Source organism: Epithele typhae (genome assembly GCF_022376455.1).
Source record: "Epithele typhae strain CBS 203.58 chromosome Unknown BXZ73scaffold_42, whole genome shotgun sequence".
In the NCBI taxonomy this organism is placed as follows: Eukaryota; Fungi; Basidiomycota; class Agaricomycetes; order Polyporales; family Epitheliaceae; genus Epithele; species Epithele typhae.
The window spans coordinates 123577-139302 of NW_025954233.1; the positions used below are offsets into that span (position 1 = coordinate 123577).

The window sequence follows — 15726 nt, forward strand, 5'->3', positions numbered from 1 at the left end:
TCATCACCATCTTCCGCCGTCATGTCTGTGCCCGCTGCCGGGGAAGCTAAGATCGTCCCGGGGGGCTTCCAGGGCGAGACAGCGCTCTCGCCGTATGAAGAGGACATCCCTGAGAACCTCCGTCGCGCGACATCGCGGCTCCAATTTCCGCCATCGTACGTCGCCGTGGGTTTTTACAGGCTTATCACGGACCGCAACTTGCGCGTACCCGCATGGCAGAAGTGCAGGCACGGCTTTGTGCGCGGCGCGTCCGTGGGGCTCATTTGGGTGAGTAGACATGTGTCATTGTGGCTATATGCGTCCTCCTAGTTGCATGGGGCGAATGAGGAGAGGGGAGTGCACTGGGATTAGTGATGTGGCCTGCAAGTGTCTGAGAGCAATGCTTACACTTAACAGACTGCTGGGTCGTACAAGATCCAGAAGGTGTTCGTCGAATATTTCCTCATCAAGTGCGTACCCCCTATCGCTAGTCCAGCGTAGCTCTTCATGATTCGAACACGGCCAAAGCTCCCCCCGCGTGACTGGTCTCTCGCGGGAGACCCTCTTCGGCATCCAGATGCCATTCGACCTCACCACCTGTACGTGCCCCCATTTGCCGCCATTCCCCGTCGTTCACGTGACCGCTGGTTCCCCGTTGCCGTAGACGCGACGCTCTTCTTCCTCTCGACGCAGGTGTCGTCAATCATCTACTTCTTCCTCTCGCGCAACCTCCGCGTCGCACGTGAGCGCGCGTACGAGCAGACGATCCAGTCGCGCGCCAAAGGGACCGCGTTCTGGCAGCCGTATGTCGAGGAGTGGGACCATCCCCCGCGCGTGAAGCCGGTCAGGTGGGGCTGGAAGGACCTCATGAGCGGACCCGTCGGCCGCATCGTCGCCAACGGTAAGTACTCTATTCACGCACGGGTGTGACGGGGAGAAGCGGCGCTGACGGTGTGCACGCCCGCTCTGCGCTAGTGATCGCCCTGCCGCTGAACTTCATCCCGTTGGCGGGCATGGTCATCGCGGCGTGGTTCCGCGCGCTGGGGACGGCGAAGTACCTCCACGAGCCGGTAAGCACCTCCACTGCTCACAGGTACAAGGACCCGCCGATTGTGACACCCGACAGTATTACAAAGTGAAGGGTATGACGCCCGAGCAGGTCGCGACCTTCATCGAGGAGCGCAAGTGGGACTACAGAGGTGCGGGTCTTCTCGGCCTGACTGAATGGTCCTCTGAAAGTAATGCACATCGTCTGTCATTGCAATCATAGCGTTCGGGTTCACGGCAGCGCTCGCTGAACGCCTGCCCATCGTCGGGCTGGTCTTCTCGATTTCGAACCGCATCGGTGCCGCGATGTGGGCTGTTGGTAAGTGCCGAGGGGCTTCAGTGTTCTTTGCGTAGACTAAACAACATCATACAGACCTTGAGAAGCGCCAGCATTATGTCGCCGACGTGAAAGCCGGACGTGCTCCGCTGGGCACGGGATGTTTGGGCCTCAGAAGACGAAGTCGCAGTAGGATCCCCGGGATTTTTGGAGGCGCCGAGATGAACTCCGTTGCAGAGGAACATGTTTGTAGCAAGCAGCCCATTTGAGAGACGATTGGCACTGTAAGAGATTTACCAGCTCTGAATTTCATTTTTGATTGGCAGCCCCAAGATCGGCCGATGTATTCTGGTGACACCAACTACTAGCCTGCCTCGGAAACTCCAGTAAACCGGACGACAAGGTGGGTCGGGCTCAAATTTAATGACTATACCCGGACCAGCCACGCACCGTGTGCCCTCCGCACCCGGAAAGCCTCTGAGAGCGTTCGGACTTCCTGATGGACACCCTCTTCCGTGGGTTTGTCCAGACTATTATAAAGTGGTCTCGGGCGGGCGACCGTGCCCGCCTACCCGCGCCCGCATCCTCGTCCACATCCCTCCACCTCCGATCTGCCTCCGCCTCGCTCCGACGCTCCCGCCGATGGCCTGTGAGAACTGCGTGCGCGGTGCGCTGCACACGGGCACGCCCGTGGGGAATGAGACCAAGTTCGACGGCGTGGACGCATACGTGACGGGCCCGACGACGCGCTCCGCATCATCGTCATGGGCTCCGACGTCTTTGGCTGGTCGTTCCCCAACACGCGCCTCCTCGCGGACGAGTACGCCCGCAGGGCAACTTCAAGGTCATCCTCCCCGACCTCTTCAACGGTGAGCCCCTCTCCCTCCTTCTCTCCGCCGTGTTATGCGCTATCGTCGGCCCCCCGTGCGCGCCGCTCACCCGTCTCTCCGCCCAGGCTCGCGCGTCCCGCTCTGGGCGCTCACCTCCCTGGACAAGGACGTCCCGATCCTCCACCGCCTCGTGCTCTTCCCCGCCGCGCTCCTCTTCATCGTCCCCTTCGTCCTCCGCAACCGGCCGCGCCAGAACGCGCTCATCACCTCGCTCGCGGCCGCCGTCCGCGCGTCCGCGCCGCCCGGCGCCGCGGTCGGCTTCGTCGGCTACTGCTGGGGCGGCGGCTTCGCGATCACGCTCAACAGCTCTTCGACGCGGCCGCGGCGTGCCACCCGTCGGGGGTCTCGTTCCCCGCGGACCTCGCGCTCGTCGAGCGGCCGTTCTCGCTCGCCACCGGGGTGAAGGACCCCTACTTTGGCAAGAGCAGGGCGGAGGAGGCGGAGAAGAAGTGGAAGGAGATGGGGCTGGAGGTGGAGGTCGTGGTGTACGATGGCGTTGAGCACGGCTGGACGACGCGTGCGGACTTGAAGGACCCGGTGCAGCGGAAGGCAAGGGACGACGTGGTGTCGCAGGTGTTGACGTTCTTCACCAAGTATCTGATCCCGAAGGAGGCCTGAGGGGGCTCCGCGGCGGAGGCTTGGGTCTACATTAGCATTGGGTAATTACCGCGTCCGTCGTGCTCAACTGCTGCCATCACACTCGGAAGAAGGCGCGAGGGGCATATATCCATGTTGCGGTGAACAGTGAAATATACGCGGGGGCTCAAGAGTAAAAAACACCAGCGTCCAAAGGTGTATAATTTAGTGCTTCGACTCCTCTTTTGACACATCCTCCGACTAGGTATCAGTGTCCAGTCAGCTTGTGAAAATTGCGACAAGCTCGATGGACGCACCTTGGGAGCGTCAGTGCTGGGCTCCTCTTTTTGTTCGGGCTCAGCCGGCGCGGGCGCGGTGTTGGCGTTCTCCTCAGCCACCTGAGCGTCGGTGGGAAGGTTGGACTTCTGCTTGACGCATCGCGTCAGCTCAGCGGAATAAGAGGACGCAACGAGCACGCACGAAAGCCTTGTTCATCGACTCGTCAACCTCCTCGGCAGACGCGGTGGTGCCCTCCGAGTCGGTCATCGCGGGCGAGCCATGTACCTTGCCGTCCTCGGAGGCCGAGTCCGAACCCTGGGAAGCGCGCGTGCGCGTCAGCGCCGCCGTAAAGCGAGCCTGCGGGAACGTACCGTCTCCTCTGCGTTCTGCGCGTCCTTCGGCGAGTCGGAAGCCTGCGACGGGGGCGTTCGCGGTCGATACATGGGCGCGAAGAAGGAAGAGGAGACGTACGACGGCCTGTGCGGTGGACTTTTGGACGTCCTCAGGTTCGGGCGCTTCGGGCTTAGGTTCGGACGCGGGCTGTTTTGCCGCGACGGGCTCAGGGACGTGGCTGAGGCCGTCGTGCGCGCGGGGGTGGGCCGCAGTGTGCTTCGCCTTCTCCTTCGAGGAGGGGAACAGGAGGTACGCGATCTGGAGGGCGACAGCCACAGAGGACAGTGAGCGTACCATCTGCCACGGCGCGCGTGCGCACTCACCACAGGCCCGAAGACGAGCGCAGACCCGATCTACGTAAAGCCGCAAGTTAGTCGACGTCTGGAGAGAGCGGGCGTGTCACAAACCATCCAGGGCGTGTCGCTGCTCTCCTTCGCGGCGTGTCCAGGTCCGGAGCTGGCGAACCGACGGCCTGCGCTGCGCGTCGAAACGCGTGCGGCGGGACGGGCGGCGGTGACGAGGCGGTGGGCAAAGCGAGAGGCCATCATCGTCAAGCAGTGAAGGAGACGGTGAGCAGAGTGGTGCGAGCGGCGAGCAGGATGGGAGACGAGGGTGAGAACGAAGGCGTGCTGGCCAGGGCGGCGACGCAGGCGCGCCTCGGAGTCTCGGACGGCCACAGGCGCCATCAGGAGATGACGTTATGCAACAGACGCACGAGCGTTCTCGATCGAGGCGCGTAGATGCGAGCAGCTCCACAATCTAGTGCTGGCGTATACATGTTAAGCCCGCGTAGCTCAATCGGCTAGAGCGTGAGACTTTTAAGCCTCCAGGTTTGCCTCGGGCTGGTGAAATCTCAAGGTTGCGAGTTCGACCCTCGCCGTGGGCTATGACTACAGACCTTGTTACTTTTTATCGGAAATGTCGGAGATTCCATTGTTTGCATGGCCGACCCAATACCCGTGCATCCTCCCGTGTCCACATCCTCATACCAGGGACAGATGGTCCTAGACCGTGAAGAATATCGTATTGGGAGACGTCAACTACATGAGCATGAGCGTTATCAGAGCGTAGAACGATAAGCAAGAAGGGCTGCGGGGTCGTGAGGGTCCGTGGGCGGGTCGTGCGAGGGCGGGGCGTCGATAGATACTGGAATAACGCGAAAGCAGCACGGACGAGGGTTAGATAGCGACGACGGAGACGACATGCGAAAGGCGAGTGGGCAAGGATGTGGGCGGTGTGGTAGGGTGTGGGGGGCCAGACGAGTGGTGGGAAACGGAGGGGGGAACTAGCGAAGACGTAAGATGCAATGTATGCGGTGCAGCGGACGAGCGAAAGATTGAGGGGATATATAGACACGGGAACGAAGACCGGGTAGTGCACTAAACGAGGAGAGAAAAACGAAGCAAAAACGGAAAGTCCACGGCGGCGTCAATGCCATACCGGCTTTGCCACGCGTGAGGTGGGCTTGCCGGTGACGATGGCCTTGAACGCATTGCGGACGATGGTGATGGTCTTGTGGTTCTGCTCCTGGGCACCGGGCGCCGGGGTGCTCATGAACGCACCGAACTCGTCGAAGGACGACTGACGGCGGATGTCGTCGCTCGAGACCGGCGGCGGCATCTTCGGACGCGCGGTAAAGAACTTCTGGCTTCGCTTCGCCATCGAGGTCTGCGGGCGCACAGGGTTGATGTTCTCGACCGGCGCATTGGCATTGTACGACTGGTAGCCCTTGCCGTTGCGTTTAACACCGGTAGTGGACATGAGGAATCTGCCGGGTCGTAAATATCTGGCCGCAGTATAAAGCAATCGAAAGAATGTACCTGTCGTAAACGCCCTCAATCTGCCGCTTGGCAGGTGTATCGAGCGTGACCGACCCCTTCGCCGGCATAGTCTTTGGTGGGTATGACTCGATGTGGAGAGGAGAGGCGGTCAGCTCGTTCTTCTGCCGCTGCGGCGTCTCGTACGTGTTCTCGTCGACACGCTGGAGCATTGGCGAGGAAGCGATGAAAAGGCTCTTGTCAACGACCGAAGACAGCCTGGGCGGCGGAGCGGGTTGGGACACTATACCCCGATGGTCAGCTCCTGAGTGGCAGATAGGCAGCTGGGTATAAAATGGACGTACGACGCTCCAGCTCAAACTCGAGCTTGGTGATGGGGGTGATTGGCCGAAGGAGGTCCCCGTGGCTGCGCGACTTCTCTCGCCGTTTCGATGGGGAGAGGTCGAGATCAAGGCTCTTAACTGCCCGTACGTTATCCGGAGAGCGGGTGACGACGGTCGCGCGGCGCTTCCGAGAGGGGGTTTGAGGAGGTGGGAGGACCTCACTCGGACCAACAGAACTCGCCCGCGAAGGAGACTCCGAAAGCGCTCGTGACGTATCGAGGAAGGTACTTGGAGCCTCCGAGGGGATAGTGGGAAGCGTGGTGTCGATGGTTGGGTGGTAAGTGGCATTGAGGTAAGAGGGACTGGGGAGAGGAGAGGAGAGCCCGCTCCTGTCGGAGAGCATGCTTGCGTTGCGGGCGTACGTCTCGGGCTCATAGTCGTTGACGAAGATCTCGTTGGCAGCCAGGATCTTGCGTGGTACTCGCTGACCACGACCCGAGTGGTTGGCCGAAGAGCGACGTGAGATAGGGGCGATGGGTAGAGCAGCGGGAGTGACAATCGGAGTAGGCGAGCTCGCCTCGAAGTTCTGCCGAGCCTCGTCCACTACCCCTGTAAGTCTTCAGAGTGAGCAAGAAGTCTGCAAAGACATCACCAATGCACGTACGCTCGACACTTTGGATCCACAAAGTCATGCGATCCATTCTGGCCTCTTCACGTTGAGCTATTGGGGGGGAGTTATGAGTTCGTTTGGTTGATCATATCCGCTCAAGTATGACCCACCATCGTCGTCCCACGACGGATCCTCACTGAGACTATGAGAGTCGTCATCAGCGTCTCCAGAGCCCAGGGTCAGCGCGGGCGTCGAGCGACCGAGCATATGGGTCGACGACTTATATAGCCGCACCGCGTTGCCTACGGACTGGTCAGCAATGCCAAATCGAGTAAGGGGCCACACCACGTACCAATGGACATTCGCAGGCTCTGCTTGAGAGCACCCATGCTGGTTTCGGCATGTGGTGTCGCTGGCGGTTCCGACGGTTCTGCACGACCGGTAAGCGACAACGGCGAGCAACGATGAGAAACGGCCGTACCCTCAAACAGCGGACTGAGCGGCGAGGTCGACAGGCTCGTCTCGGGCACCAGCGCAGGACCCACGCTAATCTTCGGTAGGATGTACTCCCGCCGCCTCCGCTCCTCACGATCCAGGTGTTCCCGTTCACGCTCCTGCCTCTCCGCCTCCGCCTCCGCCTCTGCCACTTCCCTGCGCTCCGCCTCCTCGTCACGGGCGACTCGCTCCTGATGAGCTTTCGTCTCCTCTTCCATCCGCCGCCGTTCCCGTGCCCACTCCTCCTCGCGGGCGTGTTCTGCGTCGCCGTCGTCGTCGACCTCTGACTCCGCCTCGCGTAGTTTCTGGCGCTCCAGTTCGCGAAGACGTTCGCGCTCACGCTCCCAGTCCATCATCCGGCTGCGGACCGAGTCCTTGCTGGTGTCCGCTGACTTCAGGGTGTCGCTGTCCGCGGCCTTGCGCACACGCGCAGAGGGGGCTGGAGGGGGCGAGGAGACGTTCGCACCGTGGGTGACATCGCGTAGGGCACGGCTGCGACGACGTTCTGCGGTGGCCGCTTTCTCGTTGGTGTGGACGCGAGCAACGGCATGGGCATTCTCTTTAGACGCGTGGCGCCCGAGGGTGCTTGGAGGGGTGTTCGACGGGGACCGAGGGCCGAGAGGTTTCCGTGCAACACGAGGGCCTTTGGAGCGCTCTGCGCCGGGGTTCTCCTTCTCCATCGCGCTAAACGTCGCAGTTGACGGAGGGGGCGAGTGCTTGATGGGAGATAGGGCAGAGAACACGGACGGCATTGCGTGCTGTCGCTTGGATTGCGCTACACCTCGCGCTGTCATTTCGACGTTAGCATCTGGCCGCAACAAGAAACGACAGACACCATACCTTCGGGTGACAGCTGGAGCTTCGGCTGAGAAGCAGAGCGTGTGTGTCCGTGTCCTGAGCGGGCCGCCGCCTGGGCGTCCTTCTTCCCGAGCACAACGTTCTCCTTGCCGGCAACTTTGCCCTTGTCCTTCTCGGCCTTGCCCTTATCCTTCTCGACCTTCGCCTTGTCCTTGTCCTTGCTACCACGGGAAGCCCATGGTGGGATGACATCCAACAGCTTCGTCATCTCCTTGTCCAGAATCAAAGAAGAGCTCCGCGAGTGTGACACGCTGGCAGACTTTCTGTGCACTTGCTTGAGCGACTCGGCCTGAGTCCAGTACGGGTCGGCCATCGCCTGCGAGGCAGTGCAGCGGAGGTCGGCGTTGGGGAGCACCATCCGGCGGAGAAGCTTCTCAACGCCCTTGGACATGGTCCACGTGCCGACCCATTTGCCGCGGAGGGTGCGCGCCCAGTATTTCTCCAAATCCGCCTTCGTCGAAAACTGTTCGCCCTCGGAGAGTTCGAACATTGTCCGGCCGACAAGGATCTCGAAGAATGTGACGCCGAGGGACCAGACATCTGACTTGCGTGTGTCGTGAGGGAGACCACGGGCACGCTCCGGAGAGAGATACTCGGGGGTGCCGTACGACAGATTACTGTGGAACGCCTCCGAGGACTGCAGATCATACCGCTCAGCAAAGCCAAAGTCGACTAGAACGGGAACGTTCTCGTTGGACAGCAGGATGTTTGCGGGTCTGTGTAAATGAGTATATGCGTAATGCAGAGATGAATAAATGTGGCGTACTTGATGTCATTGTGCACAACGCCGTGCTTGTGCAGGAACTCAACACCAGATAAGAGCGATCGGAACCACTCCTTAGCGTGGGATTCAGAAACTTCGACGGTGATTAGTCTGGGATGGTATGCCCTGCTAGTGCGTCAGAAGGTGTGTGGTGGAAACCATCAAGGGGAGATATTTACATCGTGATCAAGGCATACGAGGGAGTGATGATGAACGAGTAGAAGGGGATGATGGACGGGTGGGGCTCATGTTTCAGCGACCGGACGACCTTCATTTCGTTCCATCTGTGCAAGCAAGCGATGAACAGAGAGTAAAGAGAATGAGCAACACCAGGGTAACGTACAATGACCGGACTCGAGCTGCGGTGGTGGAGGTCTTGGAGCGGTGAACGAGCTTAACGGCGATCTTGCTGTCTTGCAGAGGGCTCGAGGATGTGTCGCCCTTGGGGCAGCAGAGCCAGACGCTTCCCCAGTTTCCGAAACCGATCTGCATGAGTGAAAAAATGAACACCGACGTGTCTCAAGCCGCAGCAGAGGCTGATATGCGTACTTCCTCGATGAACTGAAGCCTGTCGGCGAGGACCTGGTCGGAGATGGAGAAGATGTCGGTCGCCTCATTGGGAGGCTGTGGTGGCGGAATCATGGGCGAGGGAGAGCGACGACAGCTAGATTTACAGACAAGAGAGGAGAAACGAGACGAGACGAGGACAGAGCGAAAGCGACGAGGCGGTTGGAGGTCAAGGACGCATCACGGTTGAGACTCGCTTACGGGCGAGAGTCGAACATGGGCGTGAGAAGGAGAACGCGCCTAGCATGAGGTCGCCACAACCGCGTCCTTACGTACCGCGACGCGACGCGCCGGACCCCGCTCACGCCACCGCGTCCGTCCCCTAGGCGCCCACGCCCTCCTCTCACAGATGACTCTAGGCGCCTATGTAAAAAGAGAGTTCTGCAAATGCTCTCCCCTACAGAAGCCTAAAGACATGCTCCGAGACCTAGCGTGGCCAAACGTGCCATATCGCCCGACGCGGAAACAAGCTCTCCCCAAGGCGCGCATTTGCTAAGCAAGGCACCAGTTAATTATCCCACCCGTGTGCTTTCAACCGTTCATTCCCCGGTGATGATGGGCAACCAGCGTCTGCAGCCTCGTGCTTGCCTCGAGGCCGTCGCCGACGTCAGTTTGATTCGACTAGGAACCTGTTCTCCGTTTTAGGTCATTCAGCGTTCAGCACCCTCGACATTGAGATTAAATGAGATACTACAGGTGCATCCAGGTAGCTCAACCTCGACCTCAGGACATGGCAACCTTGGTCGGGTCGTGGCAGGTCGACGGCGTTGACTGCCCACTAGACGTGGAGAACCTGACAGTAACCATCGGAAGGTGCACACACGTTGTGATGCAAGAATCAGATCAACCTCAGCGGCGGAGGGCGTGGTGGGGTGAAATGTTCCAGAGGTGGCATTCGGGGAAAATTATGTAAGCTCGGCAGCAGCTCGACATGTAGATACGGTACAATAGCAACGGAATGAGAAGGATGGCATGCAAGACATAAAAATACATATGTGTGAGGTACAGAGTCTGGAGGATGAGGCAGAGTGACAAGGTTGGAGCGAAGGCAGAATTGAGTCCGTGAGTTCGTCTACTGAGCCGCTCATGGCGGCGTATCAACGCGGTTTCGCCGCAGCTGAACAGGTGCACCGCCCTGCTTCTGTCGCTTCGCTGTGGCGTCGTCGACGATGTTGTCGCCTTCGCGAGTACGCTTCGCGCCGTTCGTCGCAGCGTCGGCGGCGGCGGCGGGTGCGCCACGGCCGGCTCCTGGGGCGGCTCCGCGGATCGACAAACCCCCGCGAACAGGCAAGCCGCGACCACGGGCAGCCGGAGCCCCTCCTCGTTGTCCGGCGGAGGGTTTGGGAGGTAGCGACGTGGGTAGGCTGGAGGCACCCTTGGCGATGGTGGGGGAAGCGGTGATAGCGGGGGTTACGGTCGTGGGCGCCGGGGTGACAGCAGCAGGTGCGGAAGTAGACGCCGTGATGTTTCCACCTTCGAGAGCGATGATCTGCGCCTCGAGTTCCTTCACTTTTGCTTGTGTCTTCACCAGCTGCTGGTCCTTGATCTTCGATCGCATCGCGGACTCCTTGCGGCCGTTTTCTGTCGCATCGATGAGAGCTTTCTGGTGCTCCTCTTGCAGTTTGTCTTTGTACTCAGTCAACGCGGCGTCGATCGCGGCCTGTATATCCTGGGTGACAGGAGCACTGGAGGCAGTTGCAGAAGCTTTCGCGGCCTCTACCGCGCTTTGAAGCTCCTCCTCGTGTTTCTTCACGAGACGTTCTTCCAATGCGCGCAGCTCCTCAGCGTGTCTGGCTGCATCCGCGGGGTCGGATCTGGTAGAAGTGGACGCCTCTTGCAGCTGTTGGCGCAGCTTCTTGACTTCTTCGTCCAAAGCTAAACGACCGTGCTGCATGGTTTTGATACGTTCAATGAACTTGCCCTATTCCGGACTGTTAGTCGGCGTTCATGGTATATTCACTGGGAACAAAACACGTACGGTCTGAGCCTTCGCGCTCTCGGCGCTTTCAGCGGCTTCTGCGACCTTCTTCTCCAGCTCCTGTTTCAAATTTGGGGTCAATGACGCCCGATCTTCATAAGAAACGTTACTTTACCTTAACACGACTCTCGGCATCCTCGCGAGCCTTGACCAGCTGTTCACGCTCGGCGGTCCACTCTGCCGGAGCAGCGGTAGTGGCACTCCCTTCGACAGCAGCACTCGTTGACCAAGATGCTTTCTCGTTGAGAAGATTGTCGCGCTCAGCCTTGAGACGGTCCTATACCTGAATCAGCACAAAAGAATAAATATCCCTCCCCTGAGATGAACGGCTTACAAGCTCAGCCGTCTGCGCAGCCGTTTGTGAAGATGCGAGCAGAGAAGTTGCCTTCTCCGTCGCAAGAGCCTCCTCAAGGCTAGACTTTGCCGCGCGAAGGGCCTCCAACTCCTCGGTGAGCGCAGGGTCAATCTGTACACCCTGGGCGGCAGCCGTGACAGCGTTCGTTTGCAACTCCTCGAGTTTCTTGCTCAGCTCCTCATTGACACCGTTGAGCCTCACGATCTCCGCCTCCTTGGCAGTGTTGATGTTCTTCAGTTTCGCATCGTTTTGACGACTAATGCCGATCAACTTCTGGTTCTGAGGGCGGACCGCGTCAGGCGGGAAGCACAAAGAACGTCGAAAGGACCACAAACCCTCTCCTGAGCAGTCGCTGCCTTCTTGCTGTGCTCATCAGCGAGCTTCATGATCTCGGTCTTTTCTGTCTCGAGCGCGGCGATTTGGTCCTTGAGGCTCTGAACCTCAGCCGGATCGATACGGTCATACTGCCGCGCACGTCAACGACAAAACGTTCAATAAGGATATTCCAACGCACCTTGGTGAGGAGCTGAGAGTTGCGCTGCTGCCACCTCTGACTCTCATTCTCGAGGAGCTTGATCTGCTGGTCCTTGACTTCGATTTCGGCCTGCGCAACACGAAGCTGCTCCTTGATGGGCTCCATCTCCTCGTTGACCTTGCGCAGATCAGCTTCGAGTTGGCGGGCGCGCTTTGAGTACGTGTCGCAGTCGGCGCGGAGGGTGGCGTTGCTTTCGCGGAGAATCGCGACCTGATTGACCTTCTCTGCCAGCTGACTGTGTTGGGCCTCGGACACGGCAGCTTGGACGGCGCGCTCGCGCTCCTAAACAAAATGAGCTCTGAGGAAGCGCACAAAGCCGAGAAAGGCGTACCTCGGACAGCGACTTGCGAGTCTCATCGAGAGTAGTAGAAAGATGGTCGAGCTGAGTTTTGAGTCGCGTGCTCTCTTGCTTACCAAGGTCAAGCTGGAGCTCGACGATCTCCTTCTCCTTGCGCAAGTAGGAGATCAAAGTGCGCAGGTCTGAAAGTTTCGCGTCGTCCACCGACTCTGCCGAGGCAGTCTCCATATCCGCAGAGCTCGCAGCATGCTTGATGCGAGCTGCGTGCGAACTGACCGACTCAAGGTGCTGGTGGAGGAGGCTGTTCTGCTCGCTGAGATCCTTGCACCTGGACTGAAGGTCTGCCAGTTCCTTGTCGAGAGCCTCACGCTGCTGCTGCCAGCTGGCTTCGGAGCTAGCGAGCTTGGCTTGGGCGGTCTCTGCAGCCGCACGACCTTCCCGAGCAGTGACCTGACTCTCTTTGAGGCGCTCCCTGAGGTCGTTGGCGGCCTTCAAAGCGTCCGCATGGGCGACAACCTCCTTGGAGTAGCGTTCCTCCGCGGCCTGTTAATGTTCTCAGTGAGATTATGCAATAGAGAGTGTACAACAGTACCTTAGCGCGCTCCTCTTGCTGGTGGATGTCGGCTTCCCAGGAGGTACGGTCGGTCTGACTTGACTGCGCAGAGGTGCTCATGTCGACGATGGTATCCTCGAGTGTCTTCTTGTCGCTGATCCAAGCGGCGCGTTCCGTATCGAATTGACGCTGGATGTCCGTGTTCGCTTGCGTGAGCTCCAGGAGACGCTCCTCCGCAAGACGAAGCCTTTCTTGTAGGGCCTCAATCTCAGACTACGATGCACCGTGTCAGTATGGTGGATGCAAAATAACACCTACTCATACCTGACGCCTGGCAAGTTCCGCTTCAGTGGACGCCTGGTATTCGTCGTGCGTGGAGTTGAGTGCGGCGAGAGCAGCCTCATTGGCTTCGCTGATCTGCTGGAATTGTTGTACGTGACCGCGTGCCGTGGCAAGATCCACCTGCGCAACCTTGAGAGCGGCACTGTACGTGGGTTCAGTAACAAATCGACGATGCCATGAGTTCAAAACACATACCGGAGCTCAGCAACTTCAGACTCTAGTTGTTGTTCATGAGGCACGTCATCGTCCAAGTGCGAGGACAGGGTTTCCACGCCTGTGGCGGGACCCCTGCGCTCGTAAACAGCGAGCTTCTCTTCGTTGCCTTGCAGCTGCCTCGAGAGCTGCTCGATGCGTTCCTCGTGGTGCTTCTTGCTAGTCTCCGCTGCGACAAGGAGTTCACGCGTCTTGCTAAGTCCCTGGGTCTGCTCGGAACCATGAGTACGTCTGAAACCATGCACTGATTACGCCACTTACAGCCTTCTCGACCTTGTTCTGTGCCTCCTTAAGCTCGATGTCCTTTTGAAGTGCCAGACGCCGGACAGATTCCCGTTCCTGCGAAAGTTGAGTGCGGAGGTCCAGGCTACGGAGAACCGTTAGACCAAAGAAGAGGCAAGCGAGTCAGACATACGTCTGGTTCTCCAGCAGCTGGAGCTGACTCTCCATCCGCCGGCGGTCGTTCTCACCAGAACGCTCGAGGTCGTTGTGCATCTTCTGGACGTTGGCCATGAGATCGGACAAGTGAGAACGTTCCGTGGCAAGCGTCTTGTTCTCGCTGACTAGTCGTGATTGAACGCTCTGGGTCCCAACTGGTTAGATGTTGGAAGAACAGTGATTCCGGTAGACACACCTCCCAGATCTTCTTCTCAGCACGCAGGTTGGCAGCCTCATTGCGGAGCATCTCGAGAGTGTTGTTGTTGGAGAGCAGGTCCTCGGACATGCGGTTGCACTCGATGTCAATGCGTGTGTACTGGTCGTAGAGGCTTTGGTTACGCTTGACAAGATCATCATTCTGTTGTTTCTGGTGGATGATCTGTTCTTGAAGCATCCGATGACGTTCTAGAAAGTGGAATGTCCCTAACATGACCAAGAAAAGACTGTAGTTTGAACTCACCCGTAAGCACTTCGATCTGAGCATGAGCCTTGGCCAACGAAGTGCTCAACCGAGTCACTTCCCGCTGCGAGTTAAGAGACTCCTCACGTAGGCGAGAAGAGTCCACACCCATCTCATTGCGGTAGGCGTCAAACTGCTTCTGAACCTCCTCGAGCTCCTGGGCGACGTCGGAGTGCTCGGAAGGTTGACCATCAATGCCGTTGGTGAGCTGAGGAGTGGCGATAGACGTCTTCTGACGAGACAGCATGCTACGGAGGGCATCGCGCTCCTTTTTGTACGCCTCAATGGTCACCTCACTGCTGCGTTTGTGGTTCTCGAGTTCCGTAGCCAGCTTGCCAATTGCTTCGTGTGCCTCGCGTACGGCTTCGCTCTGCTCGCGTTCCAGTGCCTCCTTGTAGTCCTTCTCCTCGGCCTCCAACTTAGCACCAAGTTCGCGCACAATTTTTAGAAGCTTCTGGTTCTGTTCTTGGAGTTGAGGAATAGAACGGAAGAGGACCAGATTGTTTGTGATGACAGCCTCGATGCTCTCAGCAGGCTGAATGGACTCGTCTTGTTCCAGGACGTCGTCAGAAGGAATGGATGCGTCTTGTTGTCGGCCAAGTTCCTTCATGAGGGTACGTAGCTGCCGGCCAAGGTCTTCTAACTGTTTGCCGAGAAGCTCATTCTCCCGACTGCTCTTCTCCAGCTTTTGGCTGTTCTCAGATGCCGCAGTAGCAAAAGCCTCACGCTCCTGGAGCGCCTGCGCGAGTTGTATCGTAAGCTGCGACGTCTCAGATTGGAGACGTGTGTACTCGATACGTTGCTGCGAGAGAATGGGGGCCTATATTGCACAATTAGCATGGGTATGACCAAAAATACCTCACTATACATACCCTCTCCTCGATCTGAACAAGAACGCTCTGGAGTGTGCGGTCCATCTCGTCGTATTCGGCACACTTGCGCGCGTAGTCGTCCTGAAGCTTGACGAAATCCGAGTAGACCTCGGTGAACGACTTGCCGCCCCGTTGTGTACGACTAGCCATGGCGACTGTGGGGCTGAGGCCGAACATTCCTGACGAGAGGATGTCCGACGTGTTGCCGCCACGCATAGGTGTCGACATACCGCGGGCGGGCGTACCGGGTGTGCTAACGGAACCGCCGAAGGCAGGAACCGGGAACTCACCGCGGTCCATGCGGTCCATGACGGCCTGCAGGTCTGCCACTCTCTTCTCTGCCTCCTCTGCGCGTTGCTTCTGGTTGTCGATCTCTTCCCGCAGGACCGTCTCTCGCCTCTCCGCCTTTTCGCCGACGTTCGCGTAGTCCTTCTCGATGCTGTCAACAAGAACCTTCGCCTGGGCCTCACGGTCTTCCATCATCGCCACCAGCCTCCGCAGCCCAGCCGCCTCGCTCGAGTATGTAGCTTCTTGCTCCGCAAGTTGTCCTTTGAGGTCCTGAACGCGGGTGAGAGCTTGCATGAGCTGGTGAGACTGTGCGGCGTGCGCGGACTGCAGCGCCTTGAGGGTGCTTTCCGATGATGCGTGAGTTTGGGCAAGAGAGTCGTGGGCAGCCTGGAGTTGAGCAAGTTCGGCGTGCTTCGTACGGCGGTACTTGGCAAACTCTTCCGACCGAGTGGCGAGTTCCGTGGCACTGCGCTCAGTTTCTGTCCGCGCCAGCTCCAGTTGTTGTGTGAGCGAGTCAACCTTGAACTGTATGGCTGTAAATGGATAAAGAGAATGTGGA

The 15726-nt window shown here is 58.8% G+C and overlaps 4 protein-coding genes and 1 non-coding gene across 5 annotated transcripts; 3 read left to right on the forward strand and 2 right to left on the reverse strand.

Annotated features, from left to right (window-relative positions):
• Window positions 1-21: 21 nt before the first annotated feature.
• BXZ73DRAFT_50592 (uncharacterized protein) lies at window positions 22-1572 on the forward strand (the record flags this gene model as incomplete). Its single annotated transcript, XM_048020464.1, has 8 exons — window positions 22-267; window positions 397-449; window positions 508-578; window positions 644-880; window positions 955-1049; window positions 1106-1178; window positions 1250-1345; window positions 1400-1572. The coding sequence occupies 8 exons, from the start codon at window positions 22-24 to the stop codon at window positions 1570-1572; spliced, it is 1044 nt and encodes a 347-aa protein (XP_047875588.1).
• A 373-nt stretch (window positions 1573-1945) lies between these two features.
• Window positions 1946-2811, forward strand: BXZ73DRAFT_91293 (alpha/beta-hydrolase; the record flags this gene model as incomplete). Its single annotated transcript, XM_048025925.1, has 4 exons — window positions 1946-2032; window positions 2136-2172; window positions 2259-2455; window positions 2500-2811. The coding sequence occupies 4 exons, from the start codon at window positions 1946-1948 to the stop codon at window positions 2809-2811; spliced, it is 633 nt and encodes a 210-aa protein (XP_047875589.1).
• Window positions 2812-3216: 405 nt separating this feature from the next.
• On the reverse strand, window positions 3217-3986 carry BXZ73DRAFT_79268 (uncharacterized protein; the record flags this gene model as incomplete). Its single annotated transcript, XM_048023050.1, has 5 exons — window positions 3217-3363; window positions 3420-3461; window positions 3520-3699; window positions 3765-3794; window positions 3849-3986. The coding sequence occupies 5 exons, from the start codon at window positions 3984-3986 to the stop codon at window positions 3217-3219; spliced, it is 537 nt and encodes a 178-aa protein (XP_047875590.1).
• A 238-nt stretch (window positions 3987-4224) lies between these two features.
• Window positions 4225-4327, forward strand: BXZ73DRAFT_t149. The gene has a single exon. It is a non-coding gene; the product is annotated as a tRNA-Lys (tRNA).
• A 542-nt stretch (window positions 4328-4869) lies between these two features.
• BXZ73DRAFT_103586 (uncharacterized protein) lies at window positions 4870-8910 on the reverse strand (the record flags this gene model as incomplete). The annotated part of the gene is made up of 12 exons (XM_048015625.1): window positions 4870-5209; window positions 5262-5502; window positions 5564-6151; window positions 6207-6263; window positions 6323-6454; window positions 6505-6582; window positions 6634-7434; window positions 7488-8221; window positions 8272-8394; window positions 8448-8552; window positions 8612-8754; window positions 8818-8910. 12 exons carry the CDS (start codon window positions 8908-8910, stop codon window positions 4870-4872), a joined length of 3435 nt encoding a protein of 1144 aa, XP_047875591.1.
• Window positions 8911-15726: the final 6816 nt, after the last annotated feature.